Source organism: Pseudochaenichthys georgianus, chromosome 8 (genome assembly GCF_902827115.2).
Source record: "Pseudochaenichthys georgianus chromosome 8, fPseGeo1.2, whole genome shotgun sequence".
Lineage (NCBI taxonomy): Eukaryota > Metazoa > Chordata > Actinopteri > Perciformes > Channichthyidae > Pseudochaenichthys > Pseudochaenichthys georgianus.
The window spans coordinates 33,806,040-33,833,392 of record NC_047510.2 but is presented as its reverse complement, the minus strand read 5'-3'; the positions used below and the strand labels follow the sequence as shown (position 1 = coordinate 33,833,392).

Sequence of the window (27,353 nt, the reverse complement as noted above, 5' to 3'; positions counted from 1 at the left end):
TTTTATGGAAGAGGAAATGTACTTCTGATAAACTAATCTTTTATCAAACGGTAAATGGTGAATTAATTTAACATTTAGAATCATTGAGAACGGGTTATATCCACAGGGACTAGCTCACATTTAACTTAAAATAACATTTCTCTGCTTTGGACTGATGAGTATATGATTCTTGCATGTTAAATGACTAACACAAACCTTACGTTTATGCATGTGCATGTGTCAGGAAGGCTCCCAAATAATTCTGAGGGGCCTATCCTATTTTTGTAATTGAATGATAATGTGCTAATCCATTACTTTGAGTTGTCTGCACACAGGAACACATCTCTATCAAGTGTTAACCCAATAACTAGGACAGCTCTGAAGGCCAAGGGTCAGAGAGAGAGGGTCACACCCTCTGGCTGCAGAGAGCACCCCCAGCCACGGGCAAGGAGGCACGAGGTCGTTCGAGATGAGAGGATTCTAATCTTCAACTTTCTGATGGGATGGGATGCTTCTTCATCCTTCTGCTCAGACAACTCTGCAGGACGAGCAATGGCTTCAGAGGCTCCATGTTTCTTGGAGGGGCAGATTTCTTCCTAAACATCTTCCATCACGGGGCGGGGCATCTGGATGTGCCACTTGGAATAGGCTCTGCTCTCAAGCAGATAGCAGAAGGAATGCAGGAAGATGAACCTCTGTTTCAATGGGAGATCATAAAGTGCTCACTGAATGAGCCACAAAAGCAGAGCAATTGGGAGGTTGAAATATTGCGCTCTGGTGAAGAAGAGTTTTGAGCCAATCAGCATCTCAGTGCTAATCTACAGTATCAGGATGCCTTCACACACCAGACATTCTGTGTCATAAAGAAAGGAGGAGAACGAGTCAGGAGGACATGTTCTTCTAGCTCTTGTACAAAGATAACATTTGAATTGAATGACCATATGATTACAGATGTACAATTAATGATTGTTTTTATATTTCCGATTACACTTTCACACTAAACAAAATAAATTAATTGATATTTTCAGATTGATAAGGTATTGAACAATAAGATATTTCTAATATTATAACAGACAATGTTACTATCCTTAATCATTACCAGGTAAAATGTACAACGAGGAAACCAGATTACCAGGTTCCCAATCCAGGTGCTACTGCATGCTACATTTAGATAGAAAAACAAATGTTCTATCCACATTTTTCAAAAAGGCCTTAATCACTCCTTTTAAACAAACTAAAACTAATTCTGCAGCAAGTTTAATGTTAGACTACGCACATGAACGCAATATTAGCAACTGTTTGCTGTGCCAAAATATGCCAGAGTCTATGCATTCTCCCATGTTTAGCCCAATTCCTTTCACGAAAGCTGGTTTAGTGAGCTGGACATAGCATCCAGAATTAGCGATGAGGCTGAGGATTGGTACAACTTTTCCCCACAGACTCTGAGCAATCTTAACAGTACGAGGGCGTAGTCTCTCTCATTGTTGATACAGTAAATAAAATTACCTGCCTGACGGTTTCAAACGGATAGATGTTTTGATTTTTCCTTGAATAAAGAACAGATGTTTTGGATTTTTCCTTCCTCAGGTTGTTACAATAAAATGCCTGACTTTTCCTTTTCAGATTTTAAACAAATGTATTTGAATAAAATGTATGTAGTAAAGTGCCTTACTCTTGAATAAGTGTATTGAAGTAAACGTAAAGTAATGTTAAAGATTGAGGACACTGTACCTTTACAGATTACAGATTGATCGATTCATCACTGTGAATTTATACCTTAACTGGGAATTTTAGCTGGATCTCTCATGATTCTGATTTAATACCTCAATTGGATTTCTTATAATCCTAAATTCTAATTGTGTTTTAATAAGTAATTGCCTTGAAGTAAATCTTTAAGATGTAAGCTGAATTTGTATTTGATGAATGAGATTAATTGAGTGATAATTGATAAAAGATCTTGTTTTGAAACATATATTTTACTATTATATTTTTGTATTGCATGTGTTATTATTGTGCTTTTGACAAAAAGAAATCAAACACTGAAGAGAGATGATTTTTCTATTGTGGTTGTCTGTATCAACTATTGTGATTGACTGTTTCAATCTTATTCTGCTTTTGATGTAATTAATGTAATGAGAAATCCACACAACTCTGAGGACGTTTTATTTGATTTAAGTAGTGACTGAAATATTCTTAGACTAATGTTAATTGGTTATCAATAAATTGATAAAAGAGTGGATCTGTTAGAGAATATTTTAATGATATCTGTGCAGGGGAGAATTTTAGTGTTTTCCTATGTGTCTTGCCTGCAACTTAGAGCAGGGCACAGGTCAAAGGTCCTGCCTTCCTGTGGGGGAGTGTGGCCAACTGCGCAGATGACTTTAACAGACTTTCTTTGTCTCTAAACATGTGTGTGATCGATTATGATGGAAAGAGTGCGAATATAGGCGCCTCCTATATTCTCTGTGTAGATTTGCGCTGTGTTTTCTGTGTAACCTTTAGTGTTGGCTTGGGATTGACATGAGGAAGTCGTGTGAAAACCTTGCCAATGCTCCCGGCCGTTGGATCTCTCAATAAATCCCAGTGTTTGACATTCAGAATTCCTGCACCTCCCGTGTCTCTCTGAGTCCTGATTTCCATTGCAACAGAAGTTTCCCTTACAACAACGTTTACAAAGATGACAAATATTTTTGGGATTTTGAAGAGATGTGAAGAAAAATTTCCAGAATGTTTATTTTAGGAATAGTGGAGTCATCAAATCACAGCATCTTCAGTTTGCAGGGTTCCTGCAGGTTTCACCAACTCAAATGCAAGACTTTTTAAGACTTTTTAAGACCACTTTGAATAGAATATAAAACCTATTTCACGGCAAGAAAGTATGAAGAAAATTGCTATGAAAGAAGAATTATGTCCCATAAATACTTTCAAAGTAAATGTATTCACGTTCAACATAAGAACGATGACTGAGCATAACAGCGTAACAGTACACAGAGCTGTGTTAGCGTGTTAGACAAACACCCGAAAAAAAGAACTGCCTAACCGTGAAAGTGTGTGTGTGCATGTCTCTGTGTATGTATGTGTGACAAGAGCTATCTTCTGGGCTCTGCTGCCTTGGCTACAATCTTTCATAGTTGCTGTTGTATGATTGGTGTTTAGCTACGGTAGTTAGCGTCGATAGCACCTCCGCTTTTAGGGTTGACGTAGACCTAAACGTCGCCCGGAGGCCGTGGTCGCGTTACGTTACCGTACTTTGCCGTACAAATCATTGAAATATCTGGGAGTTTTTGCTTTACGCTGTGCGCGCTCCTGTGAGGTGCATGCATATCTCGACAGGGCAACGGTTCACGAGCGTGCTCTCGCTAGCTGAAGCTTGGTTGCTAGGTTACCAGCTGGGTGTTCTCCGATAAGGGACCGAGGGGATTCCAAGTTAGTGATACTCAACTATATTTATCAATCAAGCCTGATGAAATTAATCATCATTAAGGACTTAAAAACGTGGATGACCTTAAACTTTTTGATGTTAAACATGACCAAAACTGAAGTTATTGTACTTGGCCGAAGAATCTACTAAACAAACTATCTAATGATATACTAACTATGGATGGCATTAATTTGGCCTCCAGTGAGACTGTAAGGAATCTTGGTGTTATATTTGATCAGGATTTATCCTTTAACGCCCACATAAAATCCATTTCAAGGACCGCCTACTTCCATCTACGTAACATTGCAAAAATCAGGCATATCTTGCCTCAAAACGAAGCAGAGAAACTAGTCCATGCATTTGTTACTTCTAGGCTGGATTATTGTAACTCCTTATTATCAGGGAGTACCAAGAAGTCAGTCAAGTCGCTTCAGCTGATTCAAAACGCTGCGGCTCGTGTACTAACCAGAGTTAGGAAAAGGGACCACATTACTCCTGTTCTGGCTGCCTTACACTGGCTCCCTATAGAACACAGGATAGAATTTAAAATTCTTCTTCTCGCCTACAAAGCCCTTAATGGGCAGGCGCCATCTTACCTTAAAGAACTCATTATACCCTACTGTCCTACTAGGGCATTGCGTTCCAAGAATGCAGGGTTGTTGGTTGTTCCTAGAGTCTCTAAAAGTACAATGGGAGCCAGAGCCTTTTCTTATCAAGCTCCACATTTGTGGAATCAGCTTCCAGTTTGTGTTCGGGCGGCAGACACCCTATCCGTTTTTAAGAGTGCGCTTAAGACCTTCCTTTTTGATAAAGCTTATAGTTAGGGCTGATTAGATTCAGCCCCTAGTTTTGCTGATATAGGCTTAGTTTGTCGGGGGACATCTTTCTTCTTCCTTCTCTCTGTCGATACCTGTGTACTCTCATGTTCCGATTAACCCAGCTTCCCCACATGTCTTTCTTTTTGGTGTCTATATACGCCGGGATCCGGATTCATGGATGATCCTGCGGTCCTGTGTCCTGGATCGCGAGCCCTGGATCGCGAGTCTTGATTGTGGTCCTGGATCATCGGTCCTGGATGGATATCCTCGTGGATTCATCTTCCTATTATACACACATGCATTTCCAAACATTTGGACTACCTATGTTGCAAATGTATTATCTTTTCAATTTGCACACGGCATCTATTGCACGTCTGTCCGTCCTGGGAGAGGGATCCCTCCTCTGTTGCTCTCCCTGAGGTTTCTCCCATGTTCCCTTTAAACTGTGGGTTTTCTTCGGAAGTTTTTCCTTGTACGATGTCAGGCTCTAAGGACAGAGGGTCTGAGGACAGAGGGTCTAAGGACAGAGGGTGTCGTATTGTCATACTGATATTCTGTACACACTGTGAAGTCCACTGAGACAAATGTAACATTTGTGATATTGGGCTATATAAATAAGCATTGATTGATTGATTGAATGATTGATTGATTACTGGTTCCATGTTGATTTATAATTTCTTTGATGATATCTAAGACTTTTTAAGGCCATAAATTCTGATTATAAAATGTAAGACTTTTTAAGACCCCGCGGGAACCCTGAGTTTGAAATATTTAATCTGTAAAAGCATCGTGTAGCTTCAGAAAACTGAAAAATATTAGTGTTTTGGAGTTTAAATAGAAATATTCATTTGTTGTATTTTTTATATCGTTTATTTAAAGCACTCTGCAGAATATAAGCTGAGTTCCAGGTGTTTAAGATGAGTGCATTTTTGCAATGTAGGATATTCAGCATTAAGATACTCAGTGAGGATCAGAGTGATATCAGCCTGATGTCTGCAGCTCAGAGTCAAAACATTACATTACATTACATTGCATTTAGCTGAGGCTTTTATCCAAAGCGACTTACAATAAGTGCATTCGACCAGGAAAACACAACCTTGAAGAAAACAGAATCACATAAGTACATCAGGTTTCATAGAGCCAAACATTTCAAGTGCTACTCAACTGGCTTTAGATAAGCCAGCCCTTTATTAGTATATAAACAACTCTCCTCATCTCAGCACAGAAGTAAAAGATGGAGAACTGACCTGAGAGTCTCCAGTCTGCAGTCTGGACTCTCCAGAAGATCTCTCAGCAGCTTCACTCCTGAATCCTGCAGCTCGTTGCTACTCAGATCCAGATCTCTCAGATGGGAGGGGTTGGACTTCAGAGCTGAGGCCAGAGCGGAACATCTGATCTCTGACAACCTGCAGTCCTTAAGTCTGAATAAAGAAAACATGATGTCACTTTAGAAAACAATGTTCCAGTTTGAAATATCTCCAGGTTTAATAATCTGTTGAGAGATGAAGAAGGTTAGAAAGTGAAACTCCAACAGGTAAAAACTGTAAGAGAGAAACAGTGAAAAGATCTCTCATTAATATTAAAGACAACGCGCTTCTCCTTCAATAATAAAGAGGTGACTTCACATCTGAAACTCTGCTCCATCTACACTAACTCATGATGTGCAGCCAGACCAATAAAACCCACAGAAACTGATTCAACTCAAGATCTCAATGTTTACGAAGATCACAAATATTTCAGGAGGAATTTTGAAGAAATGCGATGAAAAATGTCCAGAATATTTATTTTAGGAATAGTGGAGTCATCAAATGACAGCATCTTCAGTTTGCAGGGTTCCTGCAGGTTTCACCAACTCAAATGCAAGTATTGTTAAGAAATTTTTAAGACCACTTTGAATATAATATAAGACCTATTTCACGGCAAGAAAGCATGAAGGAAAATTGCTATGAAAGAAGAATTATGTCCCATAATTACTTTCAAAGTAAATGTATTCACGTTCAACATAAGAACGATGACTGAGCATAACAGCGTAACAGTACACAGAGCTGTGTTAGCGTGTTAGACAAACACCCGAAAAAAAGAACTGCCTAACCGTGAAAGTGTGTGTGTGCATGTCTCTGTGTATGTATGTGTGACAAGAGCTATCTTCTGGGCTCTGCTGCCTTGGCTACAATCTTTCATAGTTGCTGTTGTATGATTGGTGTTTAGCTACGGTATTTAGCGTCGATGGCACCTCCGCTTTTAGGGTTGACGTAGACCTAAACATCGCCCGGAGGCAGTGGTCACATAAACCGAATATTTTCCATCTATGACAGATTTTTTTTAACAATGACGGAAACATCTGAAAGCAGTCTGTCATTTTGACAGATTAGAACAAACTCTGAACAGAGCAAAAGTTTCCCCGCAGCGAGGCTCCGGTGTTATGCCGTGTTATGCATGCCCTCCAAAAAGGAAATGATATAGTTTCCAAACCGTACTTTGCCGTACAAATCATTGAAATATCTGGGAGTTTTTGCTTTACGCTGTGCGCGCTCCTGTGAGGTGCATGCATATCTCGACAGGTATACATAACACCGGGGCAACGGTTCACGAGCGTGCTCTCGCTAGCTGAAGCTTGGTTGCTAGGTTACCAGCTGGGTGTTCTCCGATAAGGGGCCGGGGGGGATGCAAAGTTAGTGATTACTGGTTCCATGTTGATTTATTTCAATACAAATTGTTGGAGGGATTTGAAAGGCTCTAACCGTACTGGTTACTTTCCAGCCCGGACATTTCCCCCAAAACACATTTAGACGTGATCGCAACACAGAAGTAGACTACCTTTCAAATCAGATCATTTTTAAGACCTTTTAAATCATATGTAAGACCTTTATAATTTCTTTGATGATATTTAAGACTTTTTAAAGCCTTAAATTCTGATTATAAAATGTAAGACCTTTTAAGACCCCGCGGGAACCCTGAGTTTGAACTAGTCAGTCAGTAAAAGCATTGTGTAGCTTCAGAAAACTGAAAAATATTAGTGTTTTGGAGTTTAAATAGAAATATTAATTTGTTGTATTTTTTATATTGTTTATTTAAAGCATGCTGCAGAATATAAGATGAGTTTCAGGTGTTTAAGATGAGTGCATTTTTGCAATGTAGGATTCTCAACATTAAGATGCTCAGTGAGGATCAGAGTGATATCAGCCTGATGTCTGCAGCTCAGAGTCAACACAACTCTCTTCATCTCAGCACAGAAGCAAAAGATGGAGATCTGACCTGAGAGTCTCCAGTCTGCAGTCTGGACTCTTCAGAAAGTCACTCAGCGGCACCACTCCTAAATCCTGAAGCTTGTTGAGACTCAGGTCCAGATGTCTCAGATGGGAGGGGTTGGACTTCAGAGCTGAGGCCAGATAATAACAGCTCATCACTGACAAGCTGCAGTCCTCGAGTCTGAGTAAAGAAAACATGATGTAACTTTAGAAAACAAAGTTCCTATTTGAAATATCTCAAGGTTTAATAATCTTTTCAGAGCTGAAGAAGGTTAGAAAGTGAAACTCCAACAGGTAAAAACTGTAAGAGAGAAACAGTAAAAAGATCTCTCATTAATATTAAAGACAACGCGCTTCTCCTTCAATAAGAAAGAGGTGACTTCACATCTGAAACTCTGCTCCATCTACACTAACTCATGATGTGCAGCCAGACCAATACAACCCACAGAAACTGATTCCAGTCATAATCTCAACGTTTACAAAGATCACAAATATTTCAGGAGGAATTTTGAAGAAATGCAATGAAAAATGGCCAGAATATTTATTTTAGGAATAGTGGAGTCATCAAATCACAGCATCTTCAGTTTGCAGGGTTCCTGCAGGTTTCACCAACTCAAATGCAAGTATTTTTAAGACTTTTTTAAGACCACTTTGAATATAATATAAGACCTATTTCACGGCAAGAAAGTATGAAGGAAAATTGCTATGAAAGAAGAATTATGTCCCATAATTACTTTCAAAGTAAATGTATTCACGTTCAACATAAGAACGATGACTGAGCATAACAGCGTAACAGTACACAGAGCTGTGTTAGCGTGTTAGACAAACACCCGAAAAAAAGAACTGCCTAACCGTGAAAGTGTGTGTGTGCATGTCTCTGTGTATGTATGTGTGACAAGAGCTATCTTCTGGGCTCTGCTGCCTTGGCTACAATCTTTCATAGTTGCTGTTGTATGATTGGTGTTTAGCTACGGTATTTAGCGTCGATAGCACCTCCGCTTTTCGGGTTGACGTAGACCTAAACGTCGCCCGGAGGCAGTGGTCACATAAACCGAATATTTTCCATCTATGACAGATTTTTTTTAACAATGACGGAAACATCTGAAAGCAGTCTGTCATTTTGACGGATTAGAACAAACTCTGAACAGAGCAAAAGTTTCCCCGCAGCGAGGCTCCGGTGTTATGCCGTGTTATGCATGCCCTCCAAAAAGGAAATGATATAGTTTCCAAACCGTACTTTGCCGTACAAATCATTGAAATATCTGGGAGTTTTTGCTTTACGCTGTGCGCGCTCCTGTGAGGTGCATGCATATCTCGACAGGTATACATAACACCGGGGCAACGGTTCACGAGCGTGCTCTCGCTAGCTGAAGCTTGGTTGCTAGGTTACCAGCTGGGTGTTCTCCGATAAGGGGCCGGGGGGATGCAAAGTTAGTGATTACTGGTTCCATGTTGATTTATTTCAATACATATTGTTGGAGGGATTTGAAAGGCTCTAACCGTACTGGTTACTTTCCAGCCCGGACATTTCCCCCAAAACACATTTAGACGTGATCGCAACACAGAAGTAGACTACCTTTCAAATCAGATCAGTTTTAAGACCTTTTAAATCATATGTAAGACCTTTATAATTTCTTTGATGATATTTAAGACTTTTTAAAGCCTTAAATTCTGATTATAAAATGTAAGACTTTTTAAGACCCCGCGGGAACCCTGAGTTTGAACTAGTCAGTCAGTAAAAGCATCGTGTAGCTTCAGAAAACTGAAAAATATTAGTGTTTTGGAGTTTAAATAGAAATATTCATTTGTTGTATTTTTTATATTGTTTATTTAAAGCACGCTGCAGAATATAAGATGAGTTTCAGGTGTTTAAGATGAGTGCATTTTTGCAATGTAGGATTCTCAACATTAAGATGCTCAGTGAGGATCAGAGTGATATCAGCCTGATGTCTGCAGCTCAAAGTCAACACAGCTCTCTTCATCTCAGCACAGAAGCAAAAGATGGAGAACTGACCTGAGAGTCTCCAGTCTGCAGTCTGGACTCTCCAGAAAGTCACTCAGCGGCACCACTCCTAAATCCTGAAGCTTGTTGAGACTCAGGTCCAGATCTCTCAGATGGGAGGGGTTGGACTTCAGAGCTGAGGCCAGATAATAACAGCTCATCACTGACAAACTGCAGTCCTCGAGTCTGAGTAAAGAAAAAATGATGTAACTTTAGAAAAACAAAGTTCCTATTTGAAGTGTTGAACAGTGTCGTCTAAAGTAAAAACAATTATCAAACAAAAAAGTATGCTTAAAAATCAGAGCCACCTTCCATCGGTGAAACTCCCCTCCTTACTGCAGAACGTCTCTCTTTATATGTGTTATAATGTTTTTTATCAAAAGTTGTCTGATTATATAATCAAACATGCTGTCCACTAGAGTCTGTTGATATGCTCTCCAGATTAACAACAGCATGAAAATAACCTGCCGATGCTCCATGGCGGAGGCTCCGGTAGAAATGGCCGGGATTTGCGTTTTTAACCCCTTAATGTCTGACCAATGGTTGAACAGCATTTCCGAGCACATGACTTGTGTTTAAAGTCTATGGTCCGTTTGAGTTTTTCCCTAGTGAAAGAACCGAACCTTCTGAAAACAAACTGTCGTCTGGTGCGCACCAGAGAAGCGGACTATTAGGTGTGAATGCGACCTAAGATGAGGAAATGTTTGCAATGTAGGATTTTCAGCATTGCGATGCTCAGTGAGGATCAGAGTGATATCAGCCTGATGTCTGCAGCTCAGAGTCAACACAACTCTCTTCATCTCAGCACAGAAGCAAAAGATGGAGATCTGACCTGAGATTCTCCAGTCTGCAGTCTGGACTCTCCAGAAAGTCACTCAGCGGCACCACTCCTAAATCCTGAAGCTTGTTGAGACTCAGGTCCAGATGTCTCAGATGGGAGGGGTTGGACTTCAGAGCTGAGGCCAGATAATAACAGCTCATCACTGACAAGCTGCAGTCCTCGAGTCTGAGTAAAGAAAACATGATGTAACTTTAGAAAACAAAGTTCCTATTTGAAATATCTCAAGGTTTAATAATCTTTTCAGAGATGAAGAAGGTTAGAAAGTGAAACTCCAACAGGTAAAAACTGTAAGAGAGAAACAGTGCAAAGATCTCTCATTAATAGTAAAGACAACGTGCTTCTCCTTCAATAATAAAGAGGTGACTTCACATCTGAAACTCTGCTCCATCTACACTAACTCATGATGTGCAGCCAGACCAATACAACCCACAGAAACTGATTCAACTCATAATCTCAACGTTCACAAAGATCACAAATATTTCAGGAGGAATTTTGAAGAAATGCGATGAAAAATGTCCAGAATATTTATTTTAGGAATAGTGGAGTCATCAAATCACAGCATCTTCAGTTTGCAGGGTTCCTGCAGGTTTCACCAACTCAAATGCAAGTATTTTTAAGACTTTTTTAAGACCACTTTGAATATAATATAAGACCTATTTCACGGCAAGAAAGTATGAAGGAAAATTGCTATGAAAGAAGAATTATGTCCCATAATTACTTTCAAAGTAAATGTATTCACGTTCAACATAAGAACGATGACTGAGCATAACAGCGTAACAGTACACAGAGCTGTGTTAGCGTGTTAGACAAACACCCGAAAAAAAGAACTGCCTAACCGTGAAAGTGTGTGTGTGCATGTCTCTGTGTATGTATGTGTGACAAGAGCTATCTTCTTGGCTCTGCTGCCTTGGCTACAATCTTTTATAGTTGCTGTTGTATGATTGGTGTTTAGCTACGGTATTTAGCGTCGATAGCACCTCCGCTTTTAGGGTTGACGTAGACCTAAACGTCGCCCGGAGGCAGTGGTCGCATAAACCCAATATTTTCCATCTATGACAGTTTTTTTTAACAATGACGGAAACATCTGAAAGCAGTCTGTCATTTTGACGGATTAGAACAAACTCTGAACAGAGCAAAAGTTTCCCCGCAGCGAGGCTCCGGTGTTATGCCGTGTTATGCATGCCCTCCAAAAGGAAATGATATAGTTTCCAAACCGTACTTTGCCGTACAAATCATTGAAATGTCTGGGAGTTTTTGCTTTACGCTGTGCGCGCTCCTGTGAGGTGCATGCATATCTCGACAGGTATACATAACACCGGGGCAACGGTTCACAAGCGTGCTCTCGCTAGCTGAAGCTTGGTTGCTAGGTTACCAGCTGGGTGTTCTCCGATAAGGGGCCGGGGGGATGCAAAGTTAGTGATTACTGGTTCCATGTTGATTTATTTCAATACAAATTGTTGGAGGGATTTGAAAGGCTCTAACCGTACTGGTTACTTTCCAGCCCGGACATTTCCCCCAAAACACATTTAGACGTGATCGCAACACAGAGTAGACTACCTTTCAAATCAGATCATTTTTAAGACCTTTTAAATCATATGTAAGACCTTTATAATTTCTTTGATGATATTTAAGACTTTTTAAAGCCTTAAATTGTGATTATAAAATGTAAGACTTTTTAAGACCCCGCGGGAACCCTGAGTTTGAACTAGTCAGTCAGTAAAAGCATCGTGTAGCTTCAGAAAACTGAAAAATATTAGTGTTTTGGAGTTTAAATAGAAATATTCATTTGTTGTATTTTTTATATTGTTTATTTAAAGCATGCTGCAGAATATAAGATGAGTTTCAGGTGTTTAAGATGAGTGCATTTTTGCAATGTAGGATTCTCAACATTAAGATGCTCAGTGAGGATCAGAGTGATATCAGCCTGATGTCTGCAGCTCAGAGTCAACTGCAGAACTGCAGAACGTCTCTCTTTATATGTGTTATAATGTTTTTTATCAAAAGTTGTCTGATTATATAATCAAACGTGCTGTCCACTAGAGTCTGTTGATATGCTCTCCAGATTAACAACAGCATGAAAATAACCTGCCGATGCTCCATGGCGGAGGCTCCGGTAGAAATGGCCGGGATTTGCGTTTTTACCCCCTTAATGTCTGACCAATGGTTGAACAGCATTTCCGAGCACATGACTTGTGTTTAAAGTCTATGGTCCGTTTGAGTTTTTCCCTAGTGAAAGAACCGAACCTTCTGAAAACAAACTGTCGTCTGGTGCGCACCAGAGAAGCGGACTATTAGGTGTGAATGCGACCTAAGATGAGGAAATGTTTGCAATGTAGGATTTTCAGCATTGAGATGCTCAGTGAGGATCAGAGTGATATCAGCCTGATGTCTGCAGCTCAGAGTCAACACAACTCTCCTCATCTCAGCACAGATGCAAAAGATGGAGATCTGACCTGAGATTCTCCAGTCTGCAGTCTGGACTCTCCAGAAAGTCACTCAGCGGCACCACTCCTAAATCCTGAAGCTTGTTGAGACTCAGGTCCAGATGTCTCAGATGGGAGGGGTTGGATTTCAGAGCTGAGGCCAGATAATAACAGCTCATATCTGACAAGCTGCAGTCCTCGAGTCTGAGTAAAGAAAACATGATGTAACTTTAGAAAAACAAAGTTCCTATTTGAAGTGTTGAACAGTGTTGTCTAAAGTAAAAACAACTATCAAACAAAAAAGTATACTTAAAAATCAGAGCCACCTTCCGTCGGTGAAACTCCCCTCCTTACTGCAGAACGTCTCTCTTTATATGTGTTATAATGTTTTTTATCAAAAGTTGTCTGATTATATAATCAAACATGCTGTCCACTAGAGTCTGTTGATATGCTCTCCACATTAACAACAGCATGAAAATAACCTGCCGATGCTCCATGGCGGAGGCTCCGGTAGAAATGGCCGGGATTTGCGTTTTTACCCCCTTAATGTCTGACCAATGGTTGAACAGCATTTCCGAGCACATGACTTGTGTTTAAAGTCTATGGTCCGTTTGAGTTTTTCCCTAGTGAAAGAACCGAACCTTCTGAAAACAAACTGTCGTCTGGTGCGCACCAGAGAAGCGGACTATTAGATGTTAATGCGACCTAAAATGAGGACATTTTTGCAATGTAGGATTTTCAGCATTGAGATGCTCAGTGAGGATCAGAGTGATATCAGCCTGATGTCTGCAGCTCAGAGTCAACACAACTCTCCTCATCTCAGCACAGAAGCAAAAGATGGAGAACTGACCTGAGATTCTCCAGTCTGCAGTCTGGACTCTCCAGAAGATCTCTCAGCAGCTTCACTTCTGAATCCTGCAGCTTGTTGCTACTCAGGTCCAGATCTCTCAGATGGGAGGGGTTGGACTTCAGAGCTGAGGCCAGTGCAGCACAGCTGATCTCTGACGAACTGCAGTCCTCCAGTCTGAATAAAACAAACTTTAGAAAATATTGTTCCTGTTTAAAATAACTCCTGGTTTAATAATCTGTTCAGAGCTGAAGAAGGTTTTTATGTCAGCAATGATGTAGACAAATCCCTGATAATCTCAAACTCTCTGCTGCAGTTTCTCTCATCAGATGTTTAACAACTCCTTCATCTACCTCACAGCTCCTCAGTGTGGAGGAAACTTCTGTGTACCAATGCAGTGGGAGTCACCGACTCATGAAGGACACACAGGACGAGCAGGAGTTCTGATGTCAAACACTGATATTTAATACAAGCATCGGCCGGAGAAATTCACACAGTCAAAGGTTCTGACTGCACGGGTGGGTTGTCATGTCAAATCTGATCAGCCTCGCATCTTGGTAGACCCTTTAACTAGCTTACAAAGAGTCAACCCACATATTGGGGGAAGGTACGTGAACACCTGGGAACAATGGAGATGTCTCTGACATCCGTGGGGCTTAGAAGCCAGGGTTCTCACAGTCGTAAAACTCCCTCTGCCCGCTAGGTCAGGCCATAAAACCTGGTAGTATCAACATGAGTGCATTAGCACATTCCTTAGAGGAGATAAGAAGCAGGGTTGATCGTAAATGTCAACACACAGAAAAGGTTAAATATCTAGAAGTAAAGACAGAATTATTTCCTCACACTCAGTACTGACAGCATCTTCTCTGACTCATGGAGCACAGAGTGAGTCTGTGGAAGCTGAAACACTCTCTGTCACACATTCAGCTTCTCTGATCTTTTTTATTCTGATCAATATTCAACCATTAGCAAAAACAGAAGAAAATCTTTAAAATATATTTGTTCTCTGTAAATTCTACAGATGATGAATATAAAAATATATATATATCATAATGATATTATTATGTCCAGTTATTGAACTGACCTGAGAGTCTCTTGACTGCAGTTTGGACTCTTTAGTCCAGAACTCAGCAGCTCCACTCCTGAATCCTGCAGCTTGTTCTCACTCAGGTCCAGATCTCTCAGATGGGAGGGGTCAAACTTCAGAGCTGAGAACTTCTGCACAGAGATGGTTTTTCCAACTCCGTTGGTCAGGACCGCTCTGATGGGAGTCTGCTGGTCAGGTGAGGCTTTAAAGATGTCCTGGCACTTGATTGGAGTTTCATGGAGGGTCTTCTTCTTGGAAGCTGTCTCCAGCTGCCTCACCTCATGTTGGGTATTAACCTCTTCACTCAGGCCTTGTGTGATGTAGAGCTTAGTGAAGATGCTAATGAGGAGGGTTTCACTTTGATCAGTTCCTTCAGTCACACGTTCACATCTCTTCCTCAGACTGACCCTATGTTCATCTACAACCTCCTGCAGACCACTATCTGCTGAAAGAGAAGGAAACATGAGAGAATAAGAAAATGCTTTTTTAGAATCTAAAGATGAAAATTAACTTAAAATAGAGACAGTGTTTAAAAGTGATGATTTTAATAAAACAGCTTAATGTCTACGCTGTACAACATTCTACTAAACCCAAAATAGATGAACCAGGAAGAATCATGGACATACAGACATCAATCCTAGCCATTAGATATATTTATTATCTTCTGTAAAATGTCTTTGCAGGGTTAACGTTCCCCTGAGCTTAAGAGCTGTCCAGTATTTACTAAGTATTACTAAGGAAACACTACTTTCTTTTTTCATACACAAATAAATAACGCCTGGAAGAAGATCTATGCCTAAAAACACAACACTAAACAAAATAAGAATAGTATGGTCGTCATTAGCAACGGCATAATATAGATGAACAATTCTGGGTATGAAGACTCCTGAAGGAACAACCAAATACTATCTGGCAGAGATCTCTACTATCATACATAAATGTTATATTTGTGCAGGGCTAATGTTTCTCTGAGATTAAGATAGAAAGCTTTTTTTAGGGAAACACAGGTGTCCCATGGTAAATATTTCTGTACACACTTAAAAACAATGCCTGAAGAGATCAGATGATAGTGTTTATTTGGAAGAGTAAACACCCAGCGCCCAGACCGAGATAAAGATGCTGCATGTGTTCGGCCTCTTACCTCGTACAGAGCTGGTCTGACTGGCTGTCTGCAGTCCAGCTCTGGTTCTGGATCTCTTTCCACACTGGGGACAGCAGGAGTCTCCTGATGGAGGTCGCTGCTCCCAGTATGAGGTGATGCACTGTCTGCAGAACCAGTGCCCACAGCTGGTAGAGACTGGATCCTTCAGGACGTCCTGACACAGAGCACAGCTGGACATCTGCTCCTCCACAGGAACACATCTCTTCCTCTTCCCTCTGTGGAGATGAACACATCCTTTATAGCACTTTACATTAGTGGAGCTGATTCTCACCAAAGGTACAACAAGGTGGCAAATTCTAGTTTGGTATTTAAAAAAAGGACTATATATAATATATCTTCATGATCAGGTCGATAGTTTAAGCTTCACATTATTATAAAAGCAAAAGCATCCTGTCTGGATTCATGACATTACCCAGAGGAGCACATGTTCCCTGCATCTACTAAAACACACATCAGCTGTATTAATCTGGTACACTATAGCATTATAAAACCAATTTAAATCGACTTTGCCTTGAATTAATTACAATAACAATATGTAAAGGATGCCGTAATATTAACAGTGATAGTGATTTGTAAAAAGCCTGAGTTAATACTTTGTCAGGTCTGTCATCAAAACACTTTAAAATGTTTGTTTTCTGAATGAGATCAGTTTCACTAAAGCTAAGCTAACATTGTAGCTGCTCCATCAACACTCAGAATAACTTAATCTAGTCATAAGTAGTGTGCGAAAAAGTACACGTCCCACCGTCCGGGACGTGTTATTTACAATATCGGACAAGTAGATCTTTCAATTGACTTGTCCGGCGGACAAGTGACGTTTTTCGCACTGATTTATTGACAAATTATTAATAAATTCAGTTTACAAAAGGCAGAACTCATTCGCAAATTGTCCGTGTCCGCCATTGTTCGTTTAGAAATGTTAGTTTCGGTTCTGCTTGTCGATTCATAAGGAAATGCATCTCGCCGCTTTCTGTACTGTTAGACGGGGGCGGAGCGGGTGGGAAGTGTAGCACAGTGGCAGGGTTTGGAAGCAAAACTCGGTTCCGAGTAGGAACAAATAACAATTGTGCGGTACCGGGATTAATAAGAGTTGTGAGGACAGGAGGCGAGGCCGAGCCCCGCGGACTGCAGCTCTCTCTCTATGCTCGGTATCAGCTGATCGCTGCACGGCGCAGCTCAGCGTCTCTCTCTCTCTCTCTCTTTCTACACACAGCGGATCCGCTGCCCGTTTAACAGCCTCATCTTTGTCAAACTTTCTTATGTTCTTCCTCTAACACGTAATGAAGGTTATTAAGCGTTTTAGCTCCTGGTTGTTAATATTGACCGCCATTTCCTTTATGAAGTGAAGCAGCCTCCCTGTCTGTGTCCTCGCGCTGTCCTCACATCCCCGGACCCCCAGACTCGGAGGAGCACAGGGATGTCAGTATTGTTTATGAAGCAGGGTATAGAAAGTACATTATTGAAATGAAAATACTATTTATTTACTTTTACAAACAGTGAGCAGCTGGGCAGCTGCAGCATGTGTATTGCAGGACATGTGTACGGTGCAAGCGTCTTTGAGTTGTAGAAAAGCGCTAGGCCTATAGGCTATAAATATAATAATAATAACTTTATTTGTATAGCACCTTTCATACTCATACATTGCAGTTCAAAGTGCTTTACATCAGTAAAAAAACACATAAATCAGTGTAAAACAAGCAGCAAGAGCAAAGCATAAAGTGGGATAAAATAATTAAAAATAAAAACATGGGGAATAAAACATAGAGAAATAGTGCAATGTCAATCACAGAGAATAGTGCAGTATAATAGTGTAAAATCAGTCAAATGCTTTGGTAAAGAGAGGTTTTAAGCTGCCTTTTAAAAATGCCTAATGTATTGGCTTCCCTAATATTGTTGGGTAACATGTACGTGGGTAGTTTACAAAGGCTGCATCACCGATCTTCTTATGACTCTTTCTGGTGACCTCTAATAGACCTGCATCTGATGATCGCAGTGTTCTGGCGGGTGTGTAGTTATTAGAGGTCAGCAATGTAGCTGGGTCCTTGTCCATTTAGAGCTTTGTATGTGAGGAGAAGCACCTTCAAATCAATTCTAAAAGTTACAGGAAGCCAGTGTAGAGTAGCTAAGACAGGACTAACGTGTTCCCTCCTTTTGGTATTCGTCAGTAGTCTAGCTGCAGAGTTTTGAATGAGCTGGAGTCTATAGCTTTCTTGGGGAGACCAGTGAATAGTGCATTGCAGTGTCTAGTCGGCTAGATATAAAAGCATGAATTAGCTTCTCTGCATCATTTGATTTATGAATGGTCTTACCTTCGCTATGTTTCTGAGATGAAAGAAAGCTATTTTGGTCACTTTGTTTAAATGGGCGTTGAAGTTCAAATCTGAGTCCAGGATGACACCGAGACTTGTCACCTCCGGTTTAATCCAAGTGGTTAAACTTCCTAGATTATTTGTTAGCATCTCTCTTTTTGAGATAATAATAATGTATTATTATTATTATTATTATTATTATTATTATTATTATTATTATTAGGCCTATGTGTTGGAGATGTGTGGTTGGACTCTGTCTCACAGGCAGGTTGCAGTGTAACATCAGAGGAGACTGGGCCAATTGTACATTCTCAAACTGCACCACTTAGAACTAACTAAACAATGCAGAGATTATTTTTATATAATTGTATTCAATAACCGTAAGAAATTCAACAGTATGAAGTGATTTGTAAATAGGAATACAGATTTGACTTAATGTTTTCATAAATATATTTTTCTCCCAGTTTGTCATGGGACTTATTTTTTACCCTCTCAAAGAACCGGAATCGAGAACCGAAAATAACCGGAATCGAAAAGCAGAACCGGAATCGTTAAAATCCAAACGATACCCACCCCTATGTGTGATGCAGTAAGTGTTACCGCTCACTTACGTTAGCGGTGTCAAAAACCGTGGGAAAATGTAAAATACGATGACGAAGAAGAAGATTCCAGTGGCTCCATTCTGGACAAGTGAAAAATGTATTCGGACAAGTACATTGCAAAACTCACTTGTCCATGGACAAGTACTCTCTAAAAACTTTTTCTCACACTGCCAGCAGTTATTATATTGTGAGTACCAGTCTCTGGTTGATACACGTACATTAATAACCCTGATGTAATTTGAGCTACTGTAGAGCTCTGGGTGCTGATGTTTCCTTCTGTGATTCACGTCAGATCGTCAGTGACGTCAGGAGCAGAATCTCAGCACTTTTTGCAGAGCGTCACTGTGAAATTATGAATAAAGAATGCTGGTGTATACAAGTCTGGCCTAAATCTTCTGTCAGAAAGATTTCAGCAATCCAGGGGGTGTAGATATCCAAACTTTAATTGTTCACAGGAGTTATGGTGTTACAGGATGTTCGTTTGTTATGTTGTGGTTATAGTTTCATACACGCACAACGCGGAACACACAACGACCCATTCACTTGCTGAAAGTCTGTTTATGACCGGTCGCACGCTGTGCGTGACTAATGACCTTACAGTGTGAGGGGTGCGTCCGGTAACTATCTCTGGACTGCCTGGGCAGTCAAAAAGCAGGTAAAAAGCAGGTAAGTTTGCACAGTCACAAACTTTACAATCAAGTTGTAATTTTTCAAGTTGTGTGAATTTATTTATCAATATTATTGTCATTTTAAAATCATTTTATGCCACTGATACTGTACATTGATTCTACCAATTCTGGTTTTATTATATTCTATTTTATTTTTATTTACTTGTACTATTTTATCTGTTGTATTGTGTTGCACTGTTGGAGGAGCCTGTGACCTCATATTTACATTGTCATAACTACACTGTAGCTATGCACACATGACAATTGTTGTGTACCGTCAAAAGTGTTGAGTCAGTCACATTTCATCTTTGTTTAGTCAATTATTGTATTGTCTCCCACTTCCTGTTTGGTTTTGACACTCAACTGTTATGTTTCATTCCAGGTTCCTTGACTCCCTACGCTTGTGTGTGTCTCCCGTGCTCATCAGCGCCAGCCCCGCCCCTGATTGTTTCTACCTGTGCCCAGTTACCTCTTGCTTAAATTCCCCAGTCTCCCCTTGTTGTTTGTCAGTTCGTCAGTTCGTCTTGTCCTCATGCCAGTACTCTGCTAATCAGAGAATGCTTCTCTCCTTGTTTACTTTCCTCTACAGTGTTTCCATACTATCTTACTGTGTTTTCTGTACTACTGCACACATTATTAAAGAACAGTTGAGATTATCAGAATATATAAAAACGGAATCCTCTTCAGGTCAGATTACAGTAGAAACAGACTTCACACCAGCCTTGTGTAGTCCGGTTGAATCGAACCCTGGTGCGTTCAGCCGCTTGGTTTGGTTCGTTTGGGTCGGTGTGAATGCAGTCCGAGACCTCTGAAGTGAACTAAACCACCGGACTCTGGTCCGCTAAAATAGGTGGTCTCGGAGCGCTTGCTTGCGAACTCTGGAGCGGTTCATGGTGTGAACGCAGTCCGCACCAAAACATAGGAAGCGTAGTATTTACGTGTCACAAGAACGCGGATATCTTCAAAATCTTTAGCGAAAGAATCCTTCAAGACATCCGCGGTTGCTTAGTTACGGCCCGTCCACACAGCAGCGTGCGTTGTCGCTTGCAGGTGGGCGTGTCTGAAACACGGCCAACAACCAATCACATGAATCTCCCGCCCCAGACACACAAGCAACGGGTTGATTGGCTAGAGCTTGTACTGGCATATGATTCGATTGGCTGACGCTTCTGCCGAGGCGTCAAAAGTTGAACATTGCTCAACTTTTGCAGCGAGACACGCCAGCAAAGCTCCGCGTCGTTCTGTGGACGGGCCATTAAAGAGTGAAGCAGAATGAAGTGTTGAACAGTGTCGTGTAAAGTAAAAATGCTCCGTACATAAAAGTAAGAACACCTGTCGTCGGTGAAACGCCCTCCTTACTGCAGAACGTCTCATTATATGTGTTATAATGTTTTTTAACGGACGTAGTCTGATTATATATACATATGCACGGGCCGCTAGTGTCTGTTGATCTCCAGATTAACAGCAGCATGAGAATAACCGGCCGAAAGTGCCGATGCTCCATGGCGGAGGCTCCGGGAGAAATTGCCGGGATTTGCGTTTTTACCCCCTTAATGTCTGACCAATGGTTGAACAGCATTTCCGTGCACATGACTTGTGTTTAAAGTAGGGCTGTCAAGTTAACGCGTTAATAACGCCACTAATTATTTTAACGCGATTAACGCATGTGTATTTTTTTCCTCGGCCGCCCCGTAGTTTCAGAGCGCATCGACTTTAAAATACCGTCTACAAGCTGATGCTGACAGCCCTGCTACTGCCGCCTGCTTGCGGCAGACCACACTTCCACGCTGACCGGCAGGCACCGACTGGCCATCGGGAGGACCGGGAGGGTGTGTGTGTGTGGCGCGAGCGAGAGAGAGAACGTGCCCACCTTACGTGTATTGTTGTTGTTAGCATCTGGTGCTAGCTAGCTGCGCTAACGGATATAAGGAGCTGTTTCAATGAAAACGGAGGAGCGACATTTCGCCGACAACTGCGCCGAGCACTTGACTTTATGCAGGAAGCACATGCCTTGAGTTGCACAGTAGTTCCAATGATCCATCACAGTGTCTCTCTCCACACACACACACACACACACACACACACACACACACACACACACACACACACACACACACACACACACACACACACACACACACACACACACACACACACACACACACACACACACACACACACACACACACACACACTTCGTATTGTAATATTGTATTGAATGAGAGAGGTTCCAGGTTGTTGTGTTTAATATTCATGAGAATATTTGTCATTGTTCAAATGATAATAAATATTAGCATAAAGCATATTTGTCCACTCATATGTTGATAAGAGTATTAAAAACTTGAAAAATATTCCTCTAAGGCACATTTAGAACAGATAAAAAATGTGCGATTAATGTGAGATTAATCGCGATTAACTATGGACAATCATGCGATTAACTATTTTAATCGACTGACAGCCCTAGTTTAAAGTTTATAGTCCGTTTGAGTTTTGCCCGTGTGAACGCAAACCGAACCTTCTGAAAAATGAAACAATGCAACAAACTGTGGTCTGGTGCGCACCAGAGAGCGGACAATTAGATGTGAATGCACCCTTACTTTGTGTTTGAGGGTCCAGGTTCATTGCTGAAGACTATAGGTAACTCTTTAGAGCGGTCACTCTTCAGAGACAGACATCTCGAGACTGAAGACTCTGCTCTCCGTCTGTGGAAACAACAAATGTTTTACATATCATCAGTTCTTGTTGAGAGCAGATTTGGAGCGATTAAAGATTTTTGGACTTGTTCATAACCTTCAGTCGTGCCTGTTTCAGTTCACTTGAGAGTGAAAGGTTTTACATGTTTGTATTTTATTAGCTTTCTTTAACACAAAGTCCAACGTGTCAAGTGTGAGGATAATTTTACTATTATCAATCAATCAATTAATATCACTGATGATGCCAAGGAGCAAGAGTTCAATTAAACTTTGTTACTGAGTTTCTTTACTCCGATCTTTTAAGAACAGTTCAGATGATCAGATTATATAAACACGGAATCCTCTTCAGGTCAGTTTACAGTAGAAACTCTTACTTTGTGTCTGAGGGTCCAGGTTCATTACTGAAGTTCAGAGGTCTGTCTTTAGAGCAGTCACTCTTCAGAGACAGACAGCTGGAGACTGAAGACGTGTCCTCTTCCTCACTCATCTTCTCCAGCCTGAGAGATAAACCAGTAACACTGCAGACACACACTGAACAGTTTCTTCCACCTCCGCTACCGGCCTCTTAAACAAGGCCCGGCCCCCCCACTGACACTTTACCTCAGCCACAACGCAGACTCTATACGCATTACATTAATGCACACAATGTTTAAATATTTCTTACTGCACATATTTTATATTCTATAATGTATTGCATTCTATTTCGATGTACTGCTTATTTTATTGCTATCTTAATATATTTTTGATACAGTGTTCTTAACATAGTTCGCTATGTGTACTTTTTAAAATCTTTGTTTTTAATTTTTTATGTATGCACCAAGGCCCTTTGTCATTTCTCTAATTTCCCTCCTCGACTTCTATCCTAGTGTCTTAGTCCCGACCACAGGAGATGCGAGCGGAGGAATTGAGGAGGGGAACCAGCAGACGGTTAGAGAAATGAGAAATCCTCTCCTGAGCGGTCATTTTAAAGAGACGTCCATTAATGATGACAAGAGGCACAGCAGCCCTCTGCCTGCAGTCGAATAGTCCATTTAGCTTAGGAACCTTCCTGACGGAGTGAAATGACCCGGAAGTCCCTCAGTGGCAGCCATGATAAGTGCCGTTCGAATTCTCTACATGAAAGGAAAGGAGGTTTCAAACTTCCTTGATAACCTCCTTTAGCTTGGGAACCACTGGACCTCCCTTGACGAAAGGAGAGGAGAAAGTGCTGCCCCACAATGCATTGCAGCCGCAGCATTTGCCGTCACACAACAGTCGGCCGTTCACGGAAACAACCGATTATGACTGAGAAATTATATCATGAAAGTTACGGTGCTTATTAAGCATTTTAAAACGTAGGTGGTAAGTTGCCAAAGTGCTTTGTTCTGAACGTTCGTCAGTATTATAATCAAAAAGAGAAATATGAACGTTAGTTTTCACTGAAATGATCAAATAAAGTCAACATTTCAGTCTTTACTGAGCTGTGTGGGGTTTGTTCAACTTTTAAAAGATGTTTGAATGGTGATATACACAGCGATAGATGTTAAGGACTAACGTTTATAATAAATACATCTGTATTGATTTTAAGATCTTTAGTTCATACAATCATACGTATTGGGATCATTGGTATTAATGTGGACCGGAGGGAGAGGGTGACGAGCATAAGTTTCACTTTCCTTTTTTATTTCAATTCCAACTTTGGTCATGAAGAATATGTTTCTCTGTTGTCCACGTTCATAAAGCAAAGCAGCAGCATCAGAGCACGGTGCAGAGTCTCTAGATGAGTTCACAGCAGTCCCTCGTTCTTATTAAACATCCATGTTGTAGTCCGCTGTATAGAAAACTGTAGTTTCCATGGTTTCCCCACAGCAGCAGACGCACACAATGACGTCCGCTGGCGCATCATAAACACGTCGGATAGTGAAAGTGCATTCGGATTCTCTAAAGTACCGCAGTCTCTTCTCCTAAGTCCTTTTGAATTCTCCTATCCACTATCCCTTAACCCGTGACCTTTTACTCAAAGGTCAAGGAATAGACGTTAGGAGCTGATTTTTACTGCGGCCAAGCCAGCCTCCACTTGGGAAACCGGGGCTGCAGTCGGATAGTTTAAAAATCAGCTCCTAAATTCTAACCCTATCGTCTATTCCTTGACCTCTGAGTGAAACGTCACGGGGTTAAGGGATAGTGGATAGGAGAATTAAAAAGGACTTAGGAGAAGACTGTGGCACTTTAGAGAATCCGAATGCACTTTCACTATCCGACGTGTTTGGGCTGCAGCAGCGGACGTCATTGTGCGTCTGCTGCTGTGGGGAAACTATGGAAACCACAGTTTTCTATACAGCGACTACAACATGGATGTTTAATAAGAACGAGGGACGACTGTAAACTCATCTAGAGACTCTGCACCGTGCTCTGATGCTGCTGCTTTGCTTTATGAATGTGGACAACAGAGACACATATTCTTCATGACCAAAGTTGGAATTGAAATAAAAAATGAAAGTGAAACTTATGCTCGTCACCCTCTCCCTCCGGTCCACATTATACCAATGATCCCAATACGTATGATTGTATGAACTAAAGATCTTAAAATCAATACAGATGTATTTATTATAAACGTTAGTCCTTAACATCTATCACTGTGTCACCATTCAAAATCTTTTAAAAGTTGAACAAACCCCACGCTCAGTAACTGAAATGTTGACTTTATTTGATCATTTCAGTAAAAACTAACGTTCATATTTCTCTTTTTGATTAATACTGATGAACGTTCAAAACAAAGCACTTTGGCAACTTACCACCTATGTTTTCAAAAGCTTAATAAGCACCGTAACTTTCATGATATCATTTCTCGGTCATAATCGGTTGTTTCCGTGAACGGCCGACTGTTGAGTGACAGCAAATGCTGCGGCTGCAAGGCATTGTGGGGCAGCATTTTCGCTTCTCCTGTCAGTTAGGGAGGTCCAGTGGTTCCTAAGCTAAAGGAGGCTATAAAGGAAGTTTGAAACCTCCTTTCCTTTCACTCTCATCATTCTAGAGAATTCGAACGGCACTTATCATGGCTGCCACTGAGGGACTTCCGGGTCATTTCACTCCTTTAGGAAGGTTCCTAAGCTAAATGGACTATTCGACTTCAGCCCTAGTCAAGCCAGCCCGCACATATATATTGAAAACCTTTTTATCCATTACAAAATAATAATATTCAAAACTTTAGCAAATACAACAAGTAAACTATAAGAAATGAGTCTTTGATACTGAAGAGTTTGTGTTTTATTATTATCTAAAAACAGAGGCATGATAGCTCATATTTATTTTGAAACTCCTTAAGTTTTACATTCACTCATTTATAATGTGGTAGTTATACGTAGTTTGTTTAAAATAATTATTCATCACATTATATAGTACATATATTCATATTCTTAATTTAATATGTATGGTATGTTATTTTGGTGTATATGTTATTGACCAAGTAAGCGCATTTATTTTGAAGGCAGTGTTTCCAAGACTCTACCGTAATGCATAGGATATTCGCGCACCGCAATATCACGTGCGGGCTGGCATGACAGCGTTTTCCCGAGTGGAGGCTGGCTTGACCGCAGTCGACTGCAGCCTCTGTCTGATGGACAGATGTGTTCATGACGACTTATATACTTTTAATTCATTCACAGTGCAGTATAATGAGACAATAACAGGCTACAGATGCGGACATATATAGCCTACACACACACACACACACACACACACACACACACACACACACACACACACACACACACACACACACACACACACACACACACACACACACACACACACACACACACACACACACACACACACACACACACACACACAGCCTATATTTATATACATATATACAATTTAAGAAATCGAACAAGTATGAGAGCACTCATAAATAACGTAACCCTATCAGAGACTGGAAATATCCCCCCCTCTCTCTGGTCGCTACAATGAGGAAATTAAATGTCGGGCCAAAAGTTTTATTTACAATTATTAAAAGTAAGCATAGCAACAAACCAACGGAGACCCGTCTGTCCGCCGCATCTACGCGCGCGCGCACACACGCACACGCACACACACACACACACACACACACACACACACACGTTTCTTCCTCCTGCTCTGTCGAAGTGTATAATGGAGTGTGGCAGTCTGACTTCATACTTTCACTTTCAACGCCCTTACCTGCCTGCAACTCCTCCCTCTCTTCAACCAGCCCTGTCAGCTGAACAGGAACACATAGAGATTATTTTCAGTAAAATAGAAATAGACATGCTATGGAAGCCCATTTCCGCCACTTGAAAAAAATAAAATCCCCATGAAAAGTCATAATTATGAGATAAAAAAGTCGAAATAATGAGATAAAAACTCATAATTATGAGATAAAAAAGTCGAAATAATGAGATAAAAACTCATAATTATGAGATAAAAAAGTCGAAATAATGAGATAAAAAGTGATAATTATGAGATAAGAAGTACGCATGCGCTGCAGTGGTGCTGTCTTCAAAGGTCCCTTCATCACCTTGCTGCTCTCCACCATGCAAACAGCATCTATAATGTTTTAACTCCTTAATATACTGTTGGGAAAAAATAGCTAGCAAAAAAATAATGTCCCTGTAACATGCCTTCAATCAATGAAAACAACTTCAAGACCGGGACTATTTTCACCGCGCAGTAATATGTCATCGCCACTGTCATGTTAAGAGGCCATGGAAAGTTCTACACAACCTCTCTTGCGGCTTTCACACCAGCACTTTTCAGTTTCTAGCTCCGAGCGGGAGCTTTTCTGGTTCAGCTCCGGTTTCCCTTTTCAGCTCCCGCTCTGTGCACACCGCCCACTGGCGCCCCAGAGCTGCCCTTGCTGCGTCATGACGTCACCGTTTACATCGCTGATTTGCTCCCCAACGGCAGCTCACAACAACAACTGCGTCGGGTCGATGATCGTGTTGCTTTTATCACACGAAGCCAGAATAAATTGAATAACGACTTCTCTAACCTTATACTTTGCTCCAGAGTGCCGTGGTTCATTGATTATTAATGTGTTTCTGCAGCATTTACCGACCGCTGCAGTGCTGCTCTTCCACGGGAGTTTATTCTCCCGTTAGCTCCCGGTTAGCTCACACTGCAGCGGCCGCTCTAAAGTATTCACTGTCCGACTCACACAAGCAGCTGATGCATATCCCCAGTTCCCTTTGCCTAAGTGAATGTGTGTCAGTCTGAATTGACACTGTTTGGTATCACAACGCTGTTATGAAA

At 41.0% G+C, this 27,353-nt stretch overlaps 1 protein-coding gene across 1 annotated transcript in view; it reads right to left on the bottom strand.

The window, feature by feature from the left end:
* LOC117451749 (NACHT, LRR and PYD domains-containing protein 14-like) overlaps positions 1–22,640 on the bottom strand; it is a 69,038-nt gene extending 46,398 nt beyond the window's left edge. The window contains exons 1-10 of the mRNA XM_071203912.1: positions 22,475–22,640; positions 22,005–22,109; positions 15,808–16,043; positions 14,664–15,111; positions 13,583–13,756; positions 12,763–12,936; positions 10,301–10,474; positions 9,481–9,654; positions 7,474–7,647; positions 5,466–5,639 (exon numbers count right to left, since the gene is read on the bottom strand). Of these exons, the coding sequence (XP_071060013.1) occupies positions 5,466–5,639; positions 7,474–7,647; positions 9,481–9,654; positions 10,301–10,474; positions 12,763–12,936; positions 13,583–13,756; positions 14,664–15,111; positions 15,808–16,043; positions 22,005–22,109; positions 22,475–22,587 (1,946 nt within the window). The 5' untranslated portion in view covers positions 22,588–22,640. The remainder of the gene's footprint in view (positions 1–5,465; positions 5,640–7,473; positions 7,648–9,480; positions 9,655–10,300; positions 10,475–12,762; positions 12,937–13,582; positions 13,757–14,663; positions 15,112–15,807; positions 16,044–22,004; positions 22,110–22,474) is intronic.
* Positions 22,641–27,353: the final 4,713 nt, after the last annotated feature.